The sequence below is a fragment of the Mastomys coucha genome, unplaced genomic scaffold (genome assembly GCF_008632895.1).
Source record: "Mastomys coucha isolate ucsf_1 unplaced genomic scaffold, UCSF_Mcou_1 pScaffold5, whole genome shotgun sequence".
NCBI lineage: Eukaryota > Metazoa > Chordata > Mammalia > Rodentia > Muridae > Mastomys > Mastomys coucha.
The window spans coordinates 56397957-56421488 of record NW_022196911.1 but is presented as its reverse complement, the minus strand read 5'-3'; the positions used below and the strand labels follow the sequence as shown (position 1 = coordinate 56421488).

At 45.8% G+C, this 23532-nt stretch overlaps 1 protein-coding gene and 1 long non-coding RNA gene across 4 annotated transcripts in view; one reads left to right on the top strand and one right to left on the bottom strand.

Moving 5' to 3' along the window:
* Positions 1-573, bottom strand: part of LOC116077575 — a 6233-nt gene extending 5660 nt beyond the window's left edge. Inside the window, exon 1 of the long non-coding RNA XR_004113276.1 lies at positions 458-573. This is a non-coding gene — a long non-coding RNA (uncharacterized LOC116077575). The remainder of the gene's footprint in view (positions 1-457) is intronic.
* Aldh3a2 (aldehyde dehydrogenase 3 family member A2) lies at positions 279-22154 on the top strand. 3 transcript variants are annotated; one of them, XM_031352211.1, is made up of 11 exons: positions 279-643; positions 3032-3263; positions 3989-4074; positions 5874-6082; positions 8483-8600; positions 10704-10845; positions 11872-12038; positions 14596-14695; positions 18014-18249; positions 19129-19239; positions 20696-22154. In XM_031352211.1, exons 1-10 carry the CDS (start codon positions 491-493, stop codon positions 19207-19209), a joined length of 1524 nt encoding a protein of 507 aa, XP_031208071.1. In that variant the 5' UTR covers positions 279-490; the 3' UTR covers positions 19210-19239; positions 20696-22154. The 3 variants fall into 3 exon arrangements, with proteins under 3 accessions (XP_031208071.1, XP_031208072.1, XP_031208073.1); XM_031352212.1 differs by lacking the exon at positions 19129-19239 and having other exon boundaries at positions 311-643; XM_031352213.1 differs by lacking the exon at positions 279-643 and having other exon boundaries at positions 3243-3263; positions 5956-6082.
* The last annotated feature ends 1378 nt before the right edge of the window (positions 22155-23532 follow it).

Sequence of the window (23532 nt, the reverse complement as noted above, 5' to 3'; positions counted from 1 at the left end):
TGCGCGGGCTGGATTCCTTCCCGCGCGTCACCCGGCCCGCCCCACCCACGGCCAGCGACTTTGCCTCTGAATCTGAGACGCCGCAGGCGAAGGGAAGCTGCTTCAGGCCTGGTGAGCACACCCGGGCCTCAGTTCCTCCTCCTAGAGGACGCTCGGTTCTTTTCTGAGGCCAGAACGACTCTTCCTCGTCTCTGCCTGCCAAAGTTGCACCTACCCGTACCCGCCACCCGGGACAGCAATCGGGAGGCAGGGTTAGTGGTCGGGGGCGTGGCCTCTCAGTCACGTGCAGCGGCCCAGCCAATGGGTGCGCACTTTGTCGTTAGCCGCAGAGCGCTGGGGTTTGGCGCACCCCGGAGCCGGGTCTGAGCCAGTAGGCGGATGGGAGTCAGCAGCGGAAAGTGGCAGTGAGCTGTGGCGTTATCCTTAGCAGCGCCTTACCGGTATTGTGCTGCCTCACCTGCCTCGCTTCGCGTTCTCCTCAGGCCCGGCCATGGAGCGCCAGGTCCAACGGCTTCGCCAGGCATTCCGGTCCGGCCGATCGCGGCCGCTGCGCTTCCGATTGCAGCAGCTCGAGGCCCTGCGGAGGATGGTTCAAGAGCGCGAGAAGGACATCTTAGCAGCCATCGCGGCAGACCTGAGCAAGGTGAGCGTCCACAAGTGTAGGAAGGGGTGGGAGGGGCTCCATGCGCCACCTTATTCCTTCTCTGTAGCAGGCTGTTTGGTTTTGTTTATCCAGCAGTAAAGAGAAGCGGAATTACCCTGGACCTTGGACTCTCCAGCACCGCTTAGAGCCCAAACAGTTGTATTTGCACTCATATTGAAGTGCGTGCTTTACTTGGCGCCGGCAGTTTCTCGTCTGTGAATGCTCTGTATATCCTTGCCCATTTCTGCTACATTTATATAGTCTCTTTCCTTACAATGTGTAGTTAACTCGGGATAGTCTGGATCTCAGTAGTTTGTCTGCTTGGTAGACTTCAGTTATTTCACTCCCTGTCTATTTCATAACGTTTTTTAAAAATGGTTTCTTTTTGTTGACAGTTCTTTTTATTTACTATAATTTTCAGCACTGAAATTTCCCTCATGACTTTGTGTATCATTAATCATGAACTATAGTCTACTGACAATCACCCTGGGGACCTGTTAAAATAGAAATCTTGATTTAGTCCGTGTGAGACAGTGTCTGAAATGTCTAATGAGGCCCCAGGTGATACCATAAGGTCTCTTTAGAAACAAACTTTGAATAGCACGGTTTTAAGTCGTGTTTGAGGCACAACTGTAGTCTCCTGTACTCTCTAGTAATTTCTCCTTTTTACTTTCTATCTGTATTCCAGGCATGGTAAGACCTTTTATTTTCAGATTTGCAATCAAAGACTGTCTCAAAAAGAGATAACAGTAGTAGTAGTAGAAGCTAGAAACCTTTCTTCAGAGTACTTTCGGTAAAGAGGGGCTGTGGTAATTAGTAAACAAGATAGGATAATGAATATTAAACCCATTCCTCAAACATCAGATAGTTTGTGTATGTTTGTACATACATAGAGTTCCTGAAGAAATACAGTAAGTCCAGAATTTTAAATCTGGCTCCAAAATAGAACACATGCACATAAAAGTGTGTCTATGGTTAGAAACCAGTGGGTTAAGGATGAAGTATCAAGATGCAGCTCAAAAGCAAAGTTGCCATGGTACCTGAATTGTGACTGTGGCAGGCTGTTAGTAATCGGGAGGTGATACTGAAAGAGATAATTCTTAATCCTGTCTTAAAAGTGAAGAATTAGAGGCACTGAATATATATTAGAGAGGAAGAGCCCTCATGAGTATTCAGGGTGTGCTTTATTGAGAACTTGGAGATTAAAAAAAAAAATCTGATAGCAAACAGGGGATGGGGGTGGTGTCTAATAATACCAGTTGTTACTTCAAGTATACTTGGTCTGAGCTTTGTGACATCCTAAATCAGTGGTTCTCAACTTTCTAATGCTGCCACCCTCAATACAGTTGTGGTGACCTCCAAGCATAAAATTATTTTCATTGCTTCTTCATAACTGTAATTTTGGTATTGTTATGAATCATAATGTAAAATGTCTGATATGCAGCCCCTGTGAGAGTCACAATCCAAAGGTTGAGAACTACTGTGCTAAGCCAAGTATATCATACTGTCACGGACTGGGGTTTCTTACGGGGTCCCCTGTTCCTCGGGACGATGGGTTCTGGCCAGGTGTGCACGGGATTCAGCTTTGACAAACAGACTCGACACAAGTGGTGTAAAGTCTGAGTGTATTTCTCAAAAATGACACGGGGCTTTTACAATCATCGCAAAAGAGAGAAATGAAAAATCTGGCAGCTCAGTAGTCGAGGTACATTTGAGGCCATCTAAAACACACTGGATCTAAAACATCAGCCATCTCCTCTGGACTTGTGCAGCAACCCCGGGCTCCGAGTAAGCTCGGGCCACATGGGCTGGGCAGGAGGGTAGAGGCTCGAATCTCGAATCTTCAATGCTGAATGTTCGAATCTCAAATGCTCAATCTCTTGAATCTCGACTGGTGCTGCACCCCCTGGGCCCAAGCACTCTCGGCCCAGGGGGCTACTGACTGCATAGATCTAAGTCCTAGTCCACCTAAGTTCTGGTTGTAGTCTGAGTGCTAGAGAGTTCGAATGCTGAATGTAGACTCCTGAATGCTGACTGCTCTCTGCTGTCTCTCTCTCTGTAAGCTTTAATGCCCTACCCACAATGCTGGAGGCAATTAGTTTGAATGGCTTAACATTCCAAGCCAGGGTTTTTGACTAGGACGTTGGAACATTGGTGAAGGTCAGAGAGCAATGTCCGAATTTTCTCTTACTAGTTGTAAAGAAACAATATCTTGGTGGGCCCCTAGCACACAAGTACAAGGACATATCTGGGCTACCTCTGAGTTTGGGGTACCAGGCAACAATGTGGAGGCAGGAGACTGACTTTCCTTGAAGTTTACGCCTCAAATACCGCCTCACGCAAAGTGTGCATACAGTTTGTCTAAGAGTAACTTATTTTCTTTTCCAGAGTGAACTCAATGCATACAGTCATGAAGTCATTACCATCCTTGGAGAGATTGATTTTATGCTGGGGAATCTTCCTGAATTGGCTTCTGCTCGACCAGCTAAGAAGAACCTGCTTACCATGATGGATGAGGCTTATGTTCAGCCAGAGCCTCTGGGAGTCGTACTGATTATTGGAGCTTGGAACTACCCTTTTGTTCTTACCATGCAACCACTGGTGGGAGCCATCGCTGCAGGTCTGGCGCCAGCTGATGTCATTATTCCTTTGTAGAGGGTCATATTTTGTCTTATTGGTTGTAAGTGTCTAGTTAAATACATTTACTTTAGTGGTTTGCCTTGGTTGACAGCAGTGATTTATTGAGAATTCATTAATGTACTTACATGTATGAACACTGCTGAGAAGTTGAGGTTTTCCATGACTACTGAAGTACCTAGGGCGTGAATCTGAGAGTCAGAGACATCTGATAGAGTCAGTAGTCCCAAGACTTCCATATTCTAATGCGGTTTTAGTTTACTGGCTTGGTAAAAAAGTCTAAAATCAGAGTCTGACCAGTTTCTTTATTTAAATGAAGGTATTGGGTATAATGCTAGCTAGAGTGTACCAACAGATTGATTTCTTCATTTGGAAGCTCCAGATCAACAACTTATGTTGACAGAGCCTGTTTGCTCAGTGAGTCTGGGCAGAGAGGAAACACCACAGGTAGAGCCACAAAGTAAGAGATAGAAATCTGGGGGACTGTGAGGAGCTGACGGAGCCTCTCGTCAGCGACCTGGAGATGCTGAGAGCTAACGGGTTAGCACTGGGGAAGGAAAACGTGAACGGAAAGAGGACAGGAGATCTGAGGTGGGGCAGACTTAAGAGCTGCAGAAGTAAGCGAGACTTGCCTGTACCCATATACAGGGTAGCTATTAAAGTTACTCAAGTCCTGGATGACGTCATTGTGCTATTCACTTTACTCAGGAAATGCTGCCATTGTTAAGCCCTCGGAACTCAGTGAAAACACGGCCAAGATCTTGGCTGAACTCCTCCCTCAGTATTTAGACCAGGTAAGAATATCTTGATCCGTCTTCAACACACCTGTTTATGGTAGAAAACACAGATAGGATTCTTGTGTTAGTGTAGCTGGGGATCAGTACGATTTCCTTAAGTCCACAACAGTTGGCTTAATAAAGGAAGCCAGGTTCCAAAGTACCCTGTAGAATATAATGACCCAGCAACTGTACATGCTCAGCACAGTATATTTTGGCCTGTGGCTTTACATATCTCTTATCTCTTCCTACCATCCGGCACATGGGAGGATACAATTTTAGACACCCTTTATTTAGTGAGATAGTTAATGATTTAGTGAGATAGTTAATGAGAAGCTGGCATGTCTTGACCACTTACTTTTTTTCCTAACCAAATATCAGTGTGTTATTACATGAGTACTTCTGCTCTGTTAAAGAAAGTGCCTTCCTGACCCAGCACTCCGAGTTAATGCGCGCGTACCGAGAGCATCAAAAGCTGACTAGGGAGTGCCCTACCCCCAGCTTTTGGGTAGGGGATCAAATTCAGAAGTTCTCCTGTTCTCTAGAGAGGAGGTTTAATTGCATTGCAACTTTGGGGACCCACGTGCAATTCTGCAGGGGACATTATCCACTTAGCTTTCATCAAAAGGCAACTTTAAAACCCCTGATTTGTATTATTTTTATTAATTTGTAATTTCCCTATGCACGACGTCGGCTCTTAGAGTAATTTTGTTCTGTTCATTACTCTAGCACCGTTGTCGTAGCTCACAGTTCTGGTCTTTAGCTTGGTTATCCAATGTAGAAAGATAAAATGGAAGATAGTGAAGGGTCATAGATGGAGTAGGACTTGGAACTAGAAGATACAGGGTTCAAGTCTCCATTTGCCAGTTAACCTATGGAATAAGGCATGGAAAAACTAAAGCTTACACTACATTAGTCTGTTGAACTATAAGGTGAATAAGATGGAATTAGCCTTCTAATGAGCAAGAGATCAGATGAGAAGCAGAGGTTGTCAGGCCAGCTCATCCTCCATCAGACGGCTCAGACACCTTCATGCATCTCCTCATGCTTTCCGTGCCATTTGCTCTCAGCCATTTCTTGTTTTCCCATGCTGTTATCATCCAGAGTCTTTTCTCTCAGCTAGCTACCTAACGGGGATATAGTGCATGCACTGGGTATGGGTACAGTCGTTATGTGACATGGGATTTTTCCCAATGACAAACCCAGAGAGTGTCTAAAGTCACAGATGCTAGTGAGTGAGAGAACCTCGATCCAATCCAGATCTACTTCAGAGCCAAGCTCCTCAGATCTGATGCTCTGAGTTCATCCTGTTCATTCAGCAGACAGGGACTTATTCACTGAAGACTTAGCTCTGCCTTCCCTTGTTTTGTGGACAGAGAGAGCATAGGGATTAAGACAGCTAACTGTAGGGCCGGAGATGCGTGAGGAGGTGGAACGCTGGCCTGGTGTGTACAAGGCTCTGGACTGGCCCCCCAGCACTGTGCAAAACAGAACTAAGCAGCAACAAAAATGCCTCACAGCATCCTCCCCTCATCTTCCACATTACCCCCATGCATTAGCTAGCTCTCACTTGTGCTTTCATTGACAAGCTCAGTACCTGACTCTCGGTCTTGTGTGGCTTGGTGGTTCCTGAATGCCAGCAGATATATCATCCTCCATTTTTCTTGGATCACCTCCCTGATCAGTCCCTCCCAGGAGGTGATTTTGATCTTTTGGGTTTGCTAAGTGCTACTTATTTATGCTGGAAAAAAAAAAAGTTCCTGACGTGAGGCAATAAGATTAATTTGACAAAGCAAGAACCTTTTTCTCTTTTTGAGGACCTGTATGCGATTGTTAATGGCGGTGTTGAGGAAACCACGGAGCTTCTGAAGCTGCGGTTTGATCACATTCTCTATACAGGAAACACTGCAGTTGGGAAAATTGTCATGGAAGCCGCTGCCAAGCATCTGACCCCTGTGACCCTGGAACTCGGTGGGAAAAGCCCGTGTTACATTGACAGAGACTGTGACCTGGACATTGCTTGCAGGTGGGACTGGCTTTGCTCCTGAGGTTTTTTTTGTCCAGCAGGCGGAAGTTTGGCTAATGACTTGTTTTCCTTCACGCTTGAACCTCATGACTTATAGCTTCCAGGTGCATCAGACTTTAGTGGTTGGTGTGCTCAGGAGTAACTGGAGCTTCCCCAGCTGGCCATTGAGGCCACTGCTGGAATAGGAAGCCACACATAGGTCCTGCCAGCATGGTGTTTTCCATAGGAAGTTTGGAAATACTCTTATGGATAAACCTGGCAAGAAATTTTGCCCAGCATTGCTTCCTCCTCCTTCCTCCTCCTCCCAATGTTGGGAATGAATGTGGTGCTTTATTATGGCAAGCCTGTGTTCCACATTAAGCTACACTCTGAGCCCGTGGCAAGGAATTCAAATGTTTTGCTAGCTGATGAAATGGATAGTCCAGAAGGTCAAGCGTATTAGTAAAGTGTTTAAATTCTCAGTTGAAAGAGCATTATGTTCTCTTCTTTGCTGAGGTCCTTTGCTAACAAAACAGTATGACAGATATTTTGAATAGTGTTTTGCAGCTGGGAACCAGTATATCTTGTCCTGCCTCCAGGAAACTGGAAGTCCCACCTCTTCCAACCAGCCATTGGCTGTGGGTATCTTTATTGATCAATCGAGAACCAATTGAAGAACAGGACCTTTAGTGTTCGTTTGCACACAGATTCCCTATCAAAGCGTCAGAGCCACCCTCTACATCTCATCTTTTCTGTCCAATTTAAAAAATCAAAAAACAAAAAACCTCTAAGACATAAATTGAACAAAACCATAACAATCATGTAAAATACATGCTATGATATACAAATGACATCCAGTTCATCATATTTGTCAACTAGGTAAAGTACTCTACTATCATTCCTAACTTAAAGAATTATGATTCTATCCCTGGATTATGTTTAGATTTTAGCCTGTAACACCACCAGAAAACCATGTCTTCCACTCTTTTACCTCTCTCAGTAATTTCCATCAAAGCATCAGAACTACCCCCAACAAACCATACACTAAGAGTTCAGTCCCTCTTCACTAAATTAAGTTTGAATTCGAGGAAATGACTGCCTCTGTGCTCTGGGTGGTATGGTTTTCTCTCCTTCAGAGCTGTGGCACCAAGGAGAAGGTAGGGAGTTGGGTCAGGGTTGCTGCTTGGCCTCTTTGAATAGAACATAACATCCAGAAAAAGAGGCCAGTGGTGAGGGTTAGGTTTTGTGCTAGGGCTTTGTCTGTCTGTAGAGAGGGGGATGGTCTACAAAGAGGAGCCTGGTACAGGGTGCTGGTTGCGCCCTCTGTACCTGCACAGGCTATTCTCTTTTCCTGCAGGTCAAGTCTTCATAGCTCGGGAGGTACTGTTTACCAGGCAGACTCGTTTTTTTGCTACTTAGAATATTTTACCTCAATTGAAAATATGTTCTAAAGGCTGGTGACAGGTTCAATGGGTAAATGTACTCGATGCACAAACCTGACTGTCTCAGTTTGATACCTGGAGCCCATGTTTTTTTTTTTTAAAAAAAAAAAAAAAAAAAAAAACAGATTCTGAGTAGATGGAAAGTCTCAGGTATGCAGCAAGCTGAGCAGCAGAAACAAGAGAGAGAGGCTGCCTCAGCAAGGCAGGAGAGAGATAACTCCCAAGATGTTGTCTTCCGGACACTCATACACGCACACAGAATTGAAAAGAAATCTGTAAATGCATTCTAAGTTGTAACTTGATGATCTACAGCTCAAGTCTTTATTTATCTTGTTTTTAACAATGACTAAGTATACAGAGCCTTATTGGTTGGCATGACCTTGGCTGTCAACTTGATGGTGGCATTTAGAATCACAGTGAAAACAAATCTCTGGGCATGTCGGTGAGGGATTATCTAGATCGGGTTCATTGATGTGGGGAGACCCACCTTAAGTCTGGGGATATGGGTGAAAAAAAAGATAAACTGAGCATAAGTATTGACTGTTCTCTCCTTCCTGGCTGTGGGTGCCATGTGACCAGCACCATCGAGCTCCTGCCACCATGACTTCCTGCCCTGACGTAGTACCTACCCTTCATCTGTGAGCCCAAGCCAGCTCTTTCTTCCTTAAGTTGCCCTTGACAGATGTTTTGTCAAAGCAAAGTGTAAAGTAACTAATGCATTGGAAGATATTAAAACAGAATCGATGGGGGCTGGAGGGTGGCTCAGCGGTTACGAGCACTCATAAGCAGTTAAATTGCTCTTCCAGAGGTTCTGAGTTCAATTCCCAGCACCCACATGGTGGCTCACAGCCATCTGTAATGGGATCTGACTCCCTCTTCTGGCGTGTCTAAAGACAGATCACTCATGTACATTTTTTAAAAAAATGAAAAAGAGACTGAATTGTATAGGTATTCTGTCTTTGTTTTTTTTTCTCCTCAGACGCATAGCCTGGGGAAAGTACATGAATTGTGGTCAAACCTGTATTGCTCCTGACTATATCCTGTGCGAAGCCTCCCTCCAGGATCAAATCGTGCAGAAGGTTAAGGATACAGTGAAGGTCTGTGTCCAGCAATTCTGATCCCACTGATTTCAGTGAACATCAAGTGAAGTACTTGCAGGCAGCATCTCTGTTCACTTTTACCCCCAACCCAGACAATCTCAGTAGCATACACAGCTGCATTAACTCATTGGCTAGTTGAGAACACTGCATCTGCAGGGATCAAGGCTGAGTTGGCGCGGGTCCACTTAAATCAGGTGGTTGATTTGTTAACGAGTAGTGGAGGCATATACAGTCAGTGTTGTCTGTGGCTTTGAGAGAATGTTTCCAAATCACTTGAAGAGAGCCCTTATTGGTTCTTGCTATGAAGGTTATCAAATGGCCATATGTGTAGAGGACCAGACGGCCAGTAGTTTGAAGGAGAAAAGTAAATGCCTACTTAAAGTCCGCCCTGTAGAACAGTGGTCCCAACCTTCTTCATGCTGTGACCCTTTAATACATTTCCTCATGTTATGTGACCCTCAACCATACAATTATTTTCATTACTATTCATAACTGTAATTTTGCTGCTGTTAGGAATTGTAATGTAAATATCTGATACACAGGGTATCTGATATGTTGCCCCTGTGAAAGGGTCGTTCAGCTCCCAAGGGGGAGTCCCGACCCACAGGTTGAGAACTGCTGCTATAGAGGGTTATCCATCTTCTAGATACATAAAGGAACTAATGAAGACTGTGTTCTGGAAACTAAGCTAAGGCGTGGGATTTTCACTGTTAGAGAGCGTTTGATCAGGGTATGAAGAGTGCTAAGCCACCTTCCTGACATGAACTTACTGCTAATTGATCACCAGAGAGGGTGGAGAATAACAAAGAGTAATGTGTGAAGAGAGTGAGACCTGGAGACCAGGAAGTACAGAGAGATGGTGTAGGTGAGACTGAGGAGAACATCCACGCTGTCTAGATGGGGGCTATGGGCAGAAGAGTGGATCAAGGTCCCTGCAAGGATAAATGGAGTTGGGAATTAGAACTGTATTTTATTGAATATGATGATGAGTTCCAGAGGGTCAAGGGCTGCTCTTCCAACCTTTGAGGAGTTTGTGCTGTGACGTAAGAGTTCTCAGTCATATAACATGTTGGAATAACTAGGGAGCCCCTTAAAAGTAAGTCTCAAGCCCTTATCTTAAAGACAGTGATTGCGCTGGTGCGGTCTCCACCCCCAGCTTGTTATTCTGTAATTCAGTTAACCTGAAAACCTGGCTGTGTTGGTGGCCTTGGCCTCGGACAGCACATACATTTTAACAGGCTCCCTGGACGATTCCTGCTGCCCAGACTTTTGAATTGTTCTAGGTTGGTTAGTAAGACCTGTTGGGATTCTACACTAGATTTGGAGCTTTCACAAGTCAGTACTTTTGTGTTTGTTTTGTACGATAAATATTGGTTATCCCTGTCGAGTTGTTTTCCCTTGGTAATTTAACAAGGATATATCTTGATATATACATTGAGTAGTTTTACTGTTACCAGTGGCTGGTGAGAATACCAGTACAGAGAAGACAAACCCAACAAAAGAGTCAAGGCTAGCAAACTTCTTAGATAAAGGCTAGAAGAGAGTAAATATTTAGGGTTTGAAGATCAAAGGGTCCCAGCAGCAACTGCCCAGCTTAACTTTAGGGAGAGACCATCTGATGGGTAAACGAATGGCCTCTGCCTGACATCTGGTCCACAGCCACTAGGAAGGACTGTGAGGAGACTGGGAGAGCTCTAGGGACCACAGAAGTACATGCAGAAGGGTGTGTGTGTGTGTGTGTGTGTGTGTGTGTGACAGAGAGAGAGAGAGAGAGAGAGAGAGAGAGAGAGAGAGAGAGAGAGAGAGAGAGAGAGAGAGAAAGAGAGAGAGAGAGAAAGAGAGAGAGAGAGAGAATGTATGTGTGTATGAGAGAGAGTGTGGGGGAAGGTTTGAGTGTCTGAATACCTACCTTATTTGTTAATGCTTGACTTGTCTAAAAGCTTGAAATTACTACTGTGTACTAGTACTAAAGAGTGGGTGTTGGATTTGATGAGGATATAAGCCAGACCAGTTTTTAAAACACCAGTAGATTTTTAACTTATTAAAGAAATAGGCGTATGGGTTTTGTCACAATTAAATAACTCCTGTTGTTTTTAATAGGACTTTTATGGGGAAAATATCAAAGCTTCTCCTGATTATGAAAGGATCATCAATCTTCGTCACTTTAAGAGGATAAAGAGTTTGCTTGAAGGACAGAAAATAGCTTTTGGAGGGGAGACTGATGAAGCCACACGCTACATAGGTAAAGGAGAGTCACCTTTTCCTGTGGAGGAGAGCAATTTGGCATTTTACCCAAAGCTTACTGATCCTACATAAACTGGAAATATTGCTTGTAGTGTACTTTTAAAAATGCATGTGTGCACGCACCTTTCAAGTTGACATAGAAACTAGCTAGCATATATGTAGAAGTCACGGGATGACTTGAGGGAGGTGTTCTCTCCTTTTGGGCTTTAGGGATTTAAATCAAGTGCGTCGGCTCAGTGCTGATGAGTACCTTTACTCGCTGAGCCATGCCATCCATCGGCTCTTACTGGATTTTTAAATACAATTTCTAAAACCAGCACACAAGATGATGGAAGAAATACAAGCACATGTGGTGGACAAGGAAGCTGACCTCAAATTAACTTACTTATCTTTCTTATCAGCTGTTAAAAAAAAATCTTAGAAGGATACAAATAATAAGGAAATTCATAGAGATTCTCCTGAGTTGTTGAATGGTTCCATGGTTGTTAATACCATTAAAAAACAGAATTCTTGCCAGGCGGTAGTGGCGCACGCCTTTAATCCCAGCACTTGGGAGACAGAGGCAGGCAGATTTCTGAGTTCAAGGTCAGCCTGGTCTACAGAGTGAGTTCCAGGACAGCCAGGGCTACACAGAGAAACCCTGTCTCGGAAAAAAAAAAAAAACCAAACCAGAATTCTTCCATCCCGCTCTTCTTCCCATCTTCTGGGTCGCAGTGTGACCCATTTGCCTCCACCAGAGACAAAAGAAAGGACATTGTGGAGATTAGCGTAGTCTAAAGTGAGACTCCTCCCCGAGCGCCACAGTGGATTTGGAAAGCAGAAGGGAAGAGTCACAGCCTCTGTCACTCAAAGCTAGGCCTGGTACGCTTGGGAGGACGCACTGTATGGGAGCATGCACCAATAGGCTTTGTGCACTGGGTGCCCAGTGGGTGGTTGACCCAGTGGAATAAAGAGGAAGTGAGAATTTTGCTTTCTTTGTCTTCAGCTTGACCATTTGTATCATTTGTTTGTTTGTTTGTTTTAGCCCCAACCATACTTACTGATGTTGATCCTAACTCCAAGGTGATGCAAGAAGAAATTTTTGGACCTATTCTTCCAATAGTGTCTGTGAAAAATGTAGATGAAGCCATAAATTTCATAAATGACCGTGAAAAGCCCCTGGCACTCTACATATTTTCTCATAACAATAAGGTATGCTTTACAGAGAATAAGCCACTCCCAAGACTCAGACCTCTTCATTGCTATAAAACATAGATGGTTTATTTGCCTATCAAAGTTGCCATCTTAGATATTGGAGCCCCGGGTTATCACTGTATCCTTATCCCTAGGGTTAGAGTGGAGTCCACAGGGGTGAGTGGGCTTTTAAATAACAAACACCTCCAGGGTAACTAGAAAACTTACGTGCAGCAGCATGTGGTGCATTTTGTGATACGGATCCATAGAGCCTGCCCCTGTGGCTCAGAGGGCATTACTAGCCACTCAGATGGGGCTGAGAAGGCAGAAGCCTTTGGCACCATCATAAAAATGGATGAGAGAACTTGGGTTTCAGGTTCCCAAAGGATAACAGCCCTGTATCACCCCTTGGACGAGTAGCTCTGCCTCTTCCTGTGTGGTCTGCCATTCCTGTCAGTAGGTGACTGGCTGCTCTTAGCAGATGATGGCTTCCATGTGGACATGTAGGTCCAGGATCCTCCTGGAGAAATGGAAAATGTGAATGGGGGAGAAGGGACTTGTTGGTGTGAGGAGTTGGGAAGAAGGGACCTGTGGGTGTGAGGAGTTCCTTGGCCAGGGGCCATGTGCAGTTTCTGATGGTGAGGTATTGTAAGTGACACGGTGGCTTCGGGAGCTTGCAGTGCTAGGGAATTCTCATGGCGACACATACTTGAAATGAGATAAGTGTGCACGGTTCAGTAAAGTCTGCTAGCAGCATACAGCTGAGTGGAGAGTTCTTCCCGTGTGATCACTGGGAAATCACATTTGAAATCCACCATGAATTCTCAAGGCTTATTAGTACCTAAGTGGAATGACATTTGTTAGTTCAGTATCATTGAGGCTGTTTTATTTTGTTTTGTTTTGTTTTTTTTGAGACAGGATTTCTCTGTGTGACAGAGCCTGTCGTGGATTCAATTCATAGACCAGACTAGCCTTGAACTCACAGAGATCCACCTGCCTCTGACTCCTGAGTGCTGGGATTAAAGGCAAGCGCCACCACACTTGGCTTGTAGCTTTTTTGATCTTAGGTCAACTAACTATGTATTTCTTCAAAAATAAGATAACTCTAAAATCTTTTTGCCCTTCATACCTATTAATTGTGTGGTTTAATTTAGATCAGAGATTGAGATATAATAACTTTAATGTACTGTTTTTATTTACCCTTTGACTTCATGTATACATACAATGTATTTTGACACATCCACCCCCTAGTTCTCCACTCTAATTTACCCACTTACTCATGGTGTGGGGTCAGCCACTGGAGCATGGTTGAGATTCTAGGAGGCATACCTGTAATGAAACAGACCCTCCTGCTCCCAGAAGCCATCTAACTGTCACTATCTCCTCTCCCGCTCCTGCTGCAGTGTTGACTGGCTTAATGTTACATGGTCACCCACAACTGTGTGCACTCAGGAGCGCAGTGGTCTTTTCTGAAAGACTGATTTGCTCCTCCCCACCCTCTGGCTCTTACAGTCCCTGCACTCTCTCCTTCCACCCCCAAGGGGAGGAGTGTGATCTAGATGTCCCACTCGAGTCTGCGCACCCTACAGACACTTACTCTTCACTTTGGCCAGTTGAGAGTTTCTGTGGTAACTGCTCTCCACTGTACAAAGAAACCTCTCTGGTGAGGTCTGAGAAGCGTACCAATCAGTGGGTGTAGAAATGCAAATTTAGGGGGTAGTTTAGCAAGAAGTCTACTTAGCAGAGTAGGTTCATCCTTAGGGACCCTAAGCACCCTACCCCAGCCCTGGACTGTTCACTGGTAGTGCCAGGCACGTTTCCTCCTGTGGTGTTAACCCCATAACATTCCTGCCATTCCTGCCCACAGGCGTAGCTTGCCATACTGGTCATTATTGCAGTTCACAGGGTTCAGTCATGGCTGGGTAAGATTCCCCCCTCCCCACCCCCTCGACTCCCTCCAGCAGCCTGTTAGCATCCCACGGTACTGTGAAAGCTATTCAGTAGGTCAGCTCCAACTTGAGAGAAGTAGTCATTTCTAAGCCGTCCATTGTTGGTAGTGCTTAGACTATAGATCTAGATGGTGATCAGGTAAACTGAGGTTCAGAGCCACTCTTCTTCATCTACAGACTGGTGTGCTGGGGGCCAAAAGGGTTTAAGATTTCAGAGTCTTTAAAGCACTGTGTATCCTAGGCTGGCCTTAAATCCATGTTTCTCCTGCTTCAGCTTCTCAAATGCTGAGATACACATATGGACCACCCAGCTTGATTGTAGAATTTTTTCAGATTTTAGAATATTTCCTTATAAATTATGAGCTATCTTGGTGATAGGACCTAAGTTTCAGCACAGATCCCTTCTATGTTTTGTGAGACGATGTATTCATAACACAAAGATAATTTTATACAATATTTTTAGTAATTTTTGACATAGATTTTGTGTCTCCCCAAATTTAAGAACTTGCACGGACACACAAAGCCAGGATGCATGTCCTTAGGGCCCACAGTGAGTGCCCACCAGGACACGGGGGTGATAGGTGGGACCTTAGGTCTGACCTGGGTGCCTTTGGTCTGTTCTTTAGCTCATCAAACGGGTGATTGATGAGACATCCAGTGGTGGAGTCACAGGCAATGATGTCATCATGCACTTCACTGTTAATTCTCTGCCCTTTGGAGGGGTGGGTAAGTATGACTGTCTTCGTTATTATTCTGTCGCTGTCATGAGACACTGTGAACAAGACAGTTTAAGAGAAAGCATTTAATCGAGGGCTTGCTTACAGTTTCAGAGGGTTACTCCATCATCCTGCTAGGGGTCATGGAGGCAGGTAGACAGGTGTAGAGCTGTGGCAGTTGTGAAGCACTCATATCTGATCTGCAAGTTGCAGGCAAAGACACAGGCTCAGACTCGACCTGGCCCAGTGGTGTACCTCCAAAAAGACCACACCCATTCCAACAAGGCCATACCTCCTAATCCTACCCAAACAGTTAGACTAATGGGGACCAAACATTCAGACATAGGAGCTTAAGAGAATGGCCCCCCAAATCACTGTAGTGACCTTCTCTAAATAGAAATGTACCAGGAGCCTGCTTCCTGGATTTCTTGTACATGTCCCTGTGACCGTGTCCTCCAGCCACCCGGCTTGGGGTCATTTCCCAATGGCCTGCCCAGTACCGTCTGTCCCGTCACTCTCAGTCCTCATTGTCACTGACCACATCTGTGGTGGACTTTCTTTGCCTAGTTACTTTCATTACTTACTATGCTACCAGATTTACGCAGCTTAAGGGCCAAGAATCAGGTTTCAGATCAGTTGGTAAGATACCTGTATCTAAGCGAGGTACAGTGAGAGAAAGGTTTAGAATGCCAGAAACAGTATTTCCTGAGAGCCCTTTGTGTTCTACCTCAAGGTGATGTTGAGGTGGGTAGTCAGTGCCACATGCACTAACCCCTCCAAGCCTCCATGGGGAAGGGTAGCCTTTCCTTGTGTGCTGCTTGATTTGAGGCGTGAGAGTGCCCTGTTCTCTAGCGGATGGGCAAGAGGCATTTTGTCGTTGGGGAAGCAGTGTGGATGCAGCCTGGTCCTTTCCTCTGGGTCCTTCCTACCATGGTCATGCCTTTAGCTGGCCCCTCTTCTCCCTCAGTAGCCTCAGGTTTCCTCTCAGGTTTCATTGTCTCTCTAATGAATCAGTCTTGCTTTCTGAATGACCCTTTCCCTCAAATCACTGCTGACTGAGCTGTGGCCTGGCCCCAGCCAGCTGTCCCTTGCTTCCAGTCAGCCTGCCTTCCATCATTGTAGGACAGTTTCACCTGCAGTCTGTTGTGTGCATTAGGGATTATGCAAGTGTGGCTTCCAGGAAGACAGAAGTTTTTCCTTGCTGCTTCTTTTTTTTTTTTAATTTTTAAATTAATTTATTTTTTACACTCCATATTCCATTCCCCGCCCCCCCAATCTACCCTCTGACTGCTTTATATCCCACGCCTCCTCCCCACCCCTCCTGTCTCCACGTGGATGCCCCCACTCCACACCCCACCTGACCTCTAAACTCCCTGGAGCCTCCAGTCTCTCGAGGGTTAGGTGCATCATCTCTGAATGAACACAGACCCAGAAGTCCTCTACTGTATGTGTGTTGGGGGCCTCACATCAGCTGCTGTATGCTGTCTGTTTGGTGTTTGAGAGTGTCAAACACTGTCTGTTCCAGTGTGTGAGAGATCTCAGGGGTCCAGATTAATTGAGACTGCTGGTCCTCCTACAGGGTCACCATTCTCCTCAGCTTCTTTCAGCCTTCCCTAATTCAACCACAGGGGTTAGCAGCTTCTGTCCATTGCTTGGGTGCAAATATCTGCATCTGACTCAGCTGCTTGTTAGGTCTTTCAGAGGGCAGTCATGCTAGGTCCCTTTTTGTGAGCACTCCATAGCCTCAGTAATAGTGTCAGGCTTTGGGACCTCCCCTTGTGCTGGATCCCACTTTGGGCCTGTCACTGGACCTTCTTTTCCTCAGGCTCCTCTCCATTTCCATCCCTGTAATTCTTTCAGACAGGAACAATTATGGGTCAGAGATATGACTGTGGAATGGCAACCCCATCCCTCACTTGATGCTCTGTCTTCCTGCTGGAAGTGGGCTCTCTAAGCTCCCTCTCCCTACTATCGGACATTTCATCTAAGGTCCCTCCCTTTGATTCCTGAGAGTCTCTTATCTCCCAGGTCTCTGGTGCATTCTGGAGGGTCCCCCTCCCACTTCCTATTTCCTGAGATTGCCTGTTCCCATTCTTCCTGCTGGCCCTCAGGGCTTCAGTCCTTTTCCCTTACCCAATACCAGATCAAGTTCCCTTCTATCCCTTCTTCCACCCATCTACTTTCCCTCCCAGGTATCTCCCTCCTTCCCCACTTGTGATTGCTTTCTTCTCCCTCCCAAGTAGGACTGAGGTGTCCTTACTTGGGCACTTCAGCTTGTTGACCTTTTTGATTTCTATGGACTGTATCTTGGCTAATCTGTCTTTTTTTTTTGGCTAATACCCACTTACATACCATGAGTATATAAGTGAGGTAAGTGAACACATACCATGCACATCCTTTTTGGATCTGAGTTACCTCATTCAGGATGATATTTTCTAGTTCCATCCATTTGCCTGCAAAACTCAGGATGTCCTCATTCTTAATGGCTGAGTAGTATTCCATTGTGTAAATGAACCACATTTTCTGTATCCATTCTTCTGTCGTGGGACATCTGGATTGTTTCCAGCTTCTGGCTACCACAAATAAGGCTACTATGAACATAGTGGAACATGTGCCCCTGTGACATGGTAGGGCATCTTTTGGGTATATTCCCAAGAGTGGTATAGCTGGGTCTAATTTTCTGAGGAACCTTCAGATTGATTTCCAGAGTGGTTGTACCAGTTTGCAATCCTACTAGCAATGGAGAAGTGTTCCTCTTTCTCCACATCCTCTCCAACATGTGTGGTTAACTGAGGTTTTGATTCTTACCTAGATGCATAACCTTGTTACCCCATTTTCAGTTGTTCTTCAAGGATTTAGACAAAACAAGTGAGAGGAGCCATGGATAAATAAATAAGATCACAAGGACTGATGGGAAAACACATGGACAGCATTCATCATCAGACTAACCTGGGCTCACATTTTAGCTTCCTCCTTTAGCAGCCATGTGACCTTAGGCAGATCAGCTGGCTCTGGTTGGAGGTATAGACCACTGCAGGGCTGTGGTGGGAGTCCCCAGAGAACACCCCTTTCGGGTGTTCTTAGCACACTTCTGGTTTTATAAAAGGACAGCACAACCCTGGAAGGGATGCAGATCCTGGCCCTGCATCCTGCCTGAGAGGGCGGATGGGTGTACTTGGAGCCAAGTTGGGAAATGATTTCTGGGAAGAAAGGCCAAGAAGTTGAGTGTCTTCCCCTCTGGCAGAGAGCACAGGCTTTCTCAGTCTGTCTGGGTTGGAGTGGCAGGCCCCTGTAGTGAAATTCATTTCTTCTCTTCCATTTATTTCAGGTGCCAGTGGAATGGGGGCTTATCATGGGAAATACAGTTTTGATACCTTTTCTCATCAGCGCCCCTGCTTGTTAAAAGGGTTAAAGGGAGAAAGTGTTAACAAGCTCAGGTACCCACCCAACAGCGAGTCCAAGGTCAGCTGGGCAAAGTTCTTCCTGCTGAAGCAGTTCAACAAAGGCAGGCTGGGGATGCTGCTGCTCGTGTGCTTGGTTGCGGTTGCCGCTATGATTGTCAAGGTGAGTCCCTCCCCTCCCGGCAAACCAGTCCTTCTGGCCCTTCTTCCTATCTGGGGGCTGCTGTAAGCCCATCTCTGTCGAGACACTCTGTTTTCCTGCCTCTGGTCCTTCCGCCTCTCCGGGGGCTGTTGTAGCTATGTAAGTCCATCTGCCAATCAGCTTCGAAAGTCTGCCCGACGGCCAGCTACCTGTTTTTGTAAACACAGTTGTTTACTGTCCTAGCTGCTTTTCTGCTGCAGTGTCAAAGTTGAGTAGCTCTGACCAAGGCTGAACGGCCTACAAAAAGCCAAAATTATTACAGGAGTTTACCAACTCTTCTGAGCGTCTAGGACACTGTGGAGCTTGCTGGAAGATCCCGAGCTGTTAGCCCTCTGCTCCTCTGGATATTGGTCTTCTCGGTTCAGTTTCAGTGTGTTCCTGAACGTGCACGAAGTCGTCATGGTGATACAGAATGGTGGTGGTGGAAAGAAATAGGCAAGGGGTGTAGCTTTTATTAGGCATATTCCCCCTCCAAAGTGGATTGCCAGATAAAGTTTGTCTTGGGCCACAGGTCATTACAGAGGTGACATTGCAAAGAGGCCCTCATGATAACCTCCTTCTCTGGGCAGCTGTACGTCCCTTGGGGTGAAGGAGGGAGTCTGTGGGAATAATGTCAAGGTGGAGTGGGGAAGGGTTTCCTCAGACAGCTAACTAAGGAAATGTGGCACAGTGTCTGTGAAGAGTGGCCATGGATGAGAGGCGTAAGCATGTGTTTAGTGGAACCACCATGTTTATAGATCATGTATCTTGGTTAAGATGTGAAAAGTTGTTCTTACGCTATCGCCCTGCTGGTGGATTGGTGATAACGGCTGCATTTTGAAATCATTTGGGTTTTCTCAGAAATACCAGGCTCTGCCGAGGGGAAAAGCCCTGTTGGCTTCTCTGATAGTTCATAGACTGCGTGGGTCCGGTCAGCACTGATGGGCAGGCCTCAGCTGTCTGTTGAGTGAGGTAGGAGCTTCTTTTTCCTTTTGTGTGTGAGGTTGGGGTCTTTCTGGTTTTAGTTGTTTCTACAGGGGCTTGGAGTCACTGACAGAAGGAGGTTTAATCTACCTATGCTGACCTTGGCCTGGAGCTAATCAGTGTTAAAATTCAATTTAGGCATCATTTAAAAGGGACAGAGATGGGTCCTGGTGATCTGAGAGAAATGTATAGGAAGGACGTCTAGGCTGGGTCTGGCGAAGCCTGCATCCTGACTAAAAGCGAGTGGCCACATGTTGACCTGCACCTTTGCCTCCGTCAGTCTGGGAGGGTGCACCAAGCAGCACCAGTCCACAGTCTCTGTTTACATGTTTAACGTTTGTTTCATAATTTTAGAATATTTTTTTTAATCTCAGTTGTTTCATTTTAATTAAAAATAAAACCCTACAGCTTAGGAAGTCACTGTTGCAGTTCAGGGTTTTTCCTCTTTTACTTCCTTTTCAGGCTGGAGATCTGCTTGGAGGTAGGCTTGGGTCTCTGGTCCACAGCCTGTTTCATTTGACATTGATTCATTAGCCTAATGTGCATCCTTTTGGTTGGGGTAGAATTTCTCAACTTCTGGGGTGACCCAGAGGACTGGGCTGAGTTAAGGCTTCCCAGGCCTGCCTTGTCCCCAAGAAGGCCCACCTGGCTGTCAGTGTACCCTAGCCTTGAGTTCCCGAAAGGGTGTGGCAGACAGGTCTCCCGTAGCCAGGGTCTTTGGTGGGAATGAGAATACATGGGCTTGAGCCTTGGCTTGGTTACTTAGTTAAGATTTTTGGCAAAGCCTTTCCTGGGTTTTTATTTGGATCTTCCCTAAAGAGCATGGGGGAGTTTGCAATTTCCCAGGCCAATTTCAGCTTCTTGTGTCTCGTTACTATCGGGTTGCTATCGGTTGATGGCATTCATTTCTTTTTTAACCCAGTATGGAGTCAGGTGGAGATCTGGCCCTTTTCCCTTCGCTGGCCCTTTGCTCTCTTCTCTGACCTTTTATCCTGTTTGTATCAGAGCACATTTTATTCTCAATGTGATTCAGAGCGAAGCTTGTGTTGCTCCTTTAGGTCTTTAAAAACATTCTGAAAACATTTTTGCTGCTCTTGAACTTAGAAATAAGTTCATCAGTTTCAGATTTCATACCAACCCTGAGCTCCCTATCGCAGTGCCGGGATAATGCGTGCCTCTGCTAACATCTATTAGCTTTGCACAGTGCTCGGCATGCTCTCTCTGCCTTATTGTCATTATTGAGGAAAAGCACAATTCTTTATTTTCAGTTGAAACTGCACTATAGCTTTTTAGAAACACATAGCTTTTCTCTTTTCTATTGTGAATCTAAAGTCTCTGAAGAAGATATCTGTGAGAGTCTCAGGCCTGGGCTTGTGCTCCAAGGCTGGGTATGGGTGGGTTTTGTCACAGTAGAGTAACGTGAATCCCTTTCTCCTCTCCTCAGGATCAGCTGTAATGACTTCCTCGTAGCCTCTACCGACATATCCCTCTACTAAATGGTTAACAAACCAATACTTTTAAAATTGTACCCAAACCAGGAAATTCACAGATGTACTGCAATCAAACCTAAGTCGTTGCCACAAACCACTGATGAAACTCAGTGTTTGAGCCAAACCTCAGCATTTGTCAGCAGTGCAGGCGCTGAGAGGACGTAGACGGGGCCAGGGTGAGAACCCGTCACACTAGATCCCAGTCCACTGCGATGTGTCAGGGAGACTCGCTAACTGCTCCCTGGCCTCTTTACTCCAGTGTCAACACCACCTAGGCTTTCCAGCTTCCCTCTGTGGTCTGGAGAGCTGAGGTTAGGTCTTCCCAGCTCCTGTTAGGGATTGAGGTACTAAAACTGGGCAGGTGGTATGTCCACCTCATCCATTGCGGCTTGAGACCGACCTTCAGGGGTCGGCTCTCCATTTAAACATCCTTTCTTATTCATAGCTCACCACCCTAAGTCTGTGTATTTGTGACAGTCCACCGTGACTGTCCCAGTGCCTTTGTGATGACCTAAACTATACTGAGCCTCTTGCCAAGAAGCAGTGCTTTCTCTGGGAATGCCACTCAGAGCATCTTGCAGTCACAGCGGTTCGTGAGCCTGAGGCCAGAAGATTCCTGAGCCCAGGAGTTTGAGGCCAACCTAGGCAACGTGATAGGGACCCTCCCCCATTCTTCATAAAAATTCCCTCAAGATTCTCAAGTTGAATGTTATGTAGATCTTCAAGGATAAGTCTTCTGCTTATTTTCATAACACAATGCAAGGAAATTTTACTTTTTAAATCTTAGAGAGATTCCTACAGATCTTAAAGCATGGAGCCGTTCCTGTAATGAAAAGGGGGTTATTAGACCCAAGGCTTCAGAACTCACGGGACAGGGATTGCGGGAGAAGACTGTGAGCTGATGGGGTACACCGAAGCAATGGGATGGTCAGAAGTGCTCCTGAGCAAGTGGGGCATCATTCTCGGTCAGATCCTAACGTGGCCAAGCGGGAATGTGGCAAAGAGATCTGTGTGGAACTCGGCTTCCTGCTGCCAGGGCCTGGCTGGGCCCGAAAGCTCCAAGCTACAGAACCCTCACTGCCTTCCTGGGATCCAAATGAAGACTTGGCCCACTCAGTGAGAATGTATGTAACTTGCTTATTGAATGTACAACCATGTTTGCTGAGTAACCTGTCCCACTGTTGAGGCTGTCTGAAGTGTATTGTATGAGGTATCAAGAAAATCATTGGCCCATTTCATAAATAGTTGCTTAAGTAGCTATTGTCATAAACTAATCATAAAATATTTGCACAGAATTTCAATGTTGAACTTGCACTTGCTGTTGTTATATTAAATTATAAATCACAGCTTCTAGTTAGGCCAAAATACTTACATACTCTACTGATCTTCAAAATAAATGTATTTTATAAATTATTGTGAGTGTTAATTTTGACCTCAGCTATGGAGATATGATAAGTTCCTTTGTGAACCCATGTTTTATTTCTATCCCTCAAGGATGTTGTTTGCTAAGTTTGGTTGTCATGCTTTTTCATTTGAAGTTTTCTTAGACCTCATATCCTGTTCCGTGAGAGTGTGATGGTTGCGGTGCCATATGTCACCATTGAGCCTAGAGCTGTCCACCAGTCACAGGCCCAAAACATCCGAGAATTTGAATGAGTGCCATGGGCCATCCTGAGGCTGTGTGGCCAGACAAGCTGGGCTTTGCTGCTCTGGTCACACCGTAGCACACCACAGAGCAAACGCTTCTCAGTCTGAGACAGGTGGACTGAGGCAGAGGAGGGCTGCCTGGCCAGGCTTCCCACCTGTGGCCAGCAGGGTGCCCAGAGCTGCCTAGCTAGGGCTTGCTGGCCCTTCTCACAGCTCCATGAAGACTGGTAGACTGCCTGGAAAAACTGGAGTGTTATCAGTGCTTTTGAAATGTCATTTCATTTAAAATCTTTTATATCCTTGAGTAAGACTAGCCATCTCTGGAGTCTCGATTTTCTGATAGGCTAATGTTCCAAAGCACAATCTGGGTCAGAGATGGAAAAGCCAGGTTGGTCGCAGCATAACCATCACACTGTACAATTTCACTTCTCTGAGTGTCGCCAGCAGGTGCCAAGCCAAGTGTGCAGGGTCCTCCAGCACTTGATCTTTTGAATATGGAGGAAGGGTATATGCTGGTGACAGACGCCTGGCTTTCTACGTTTCCTACCTCCTGTAGTGTCTAGACGGCTCTGACTACAGTGGCCCAACTTGTAGGCAGATGCTGCCCCCAGGGCAGCCCCCAGGCGCTCCCATTACCTCTGCTGGCTGGATGTGAAAGGATGCCACTGCTCAGAGCACATAACACTCAGCCTTGACCCCATCGTGAAGTTAATTCCAGGAGAGCTGTCTTAGGCACTGCAGAAGCAAACTTCAGAGTGCAGGGACAGGGGAAAGCTTCAGACCGCACAGCAGGAAGTCCTGGTTACAGTAAGCTGCATTGGCTGCGCCTCAGGAGAGAAAATGCCTTACTGAACAGCATCATCAGGACACAACAGGACTGATACACATATGTACTCCAACTGTGGCAACACACAAAGACCTGCTGCACAGGTTCAAACCAACACTGAGGAGGGGAGGTGGACACAGCACACACACACACACACACACACCCAATAACAAGCTATTTGCAGTTGTTATCTATTGGGAAAAGGAAATTTTGTTTTCTCCAGTGGTGTGTCATTGGATATATCAACCACAGCCTAGAGCAAGCCCCGTGCCCAGGAGGAGCTGACACAATGAACTCCATGGTGTTTTGTGTACTTCT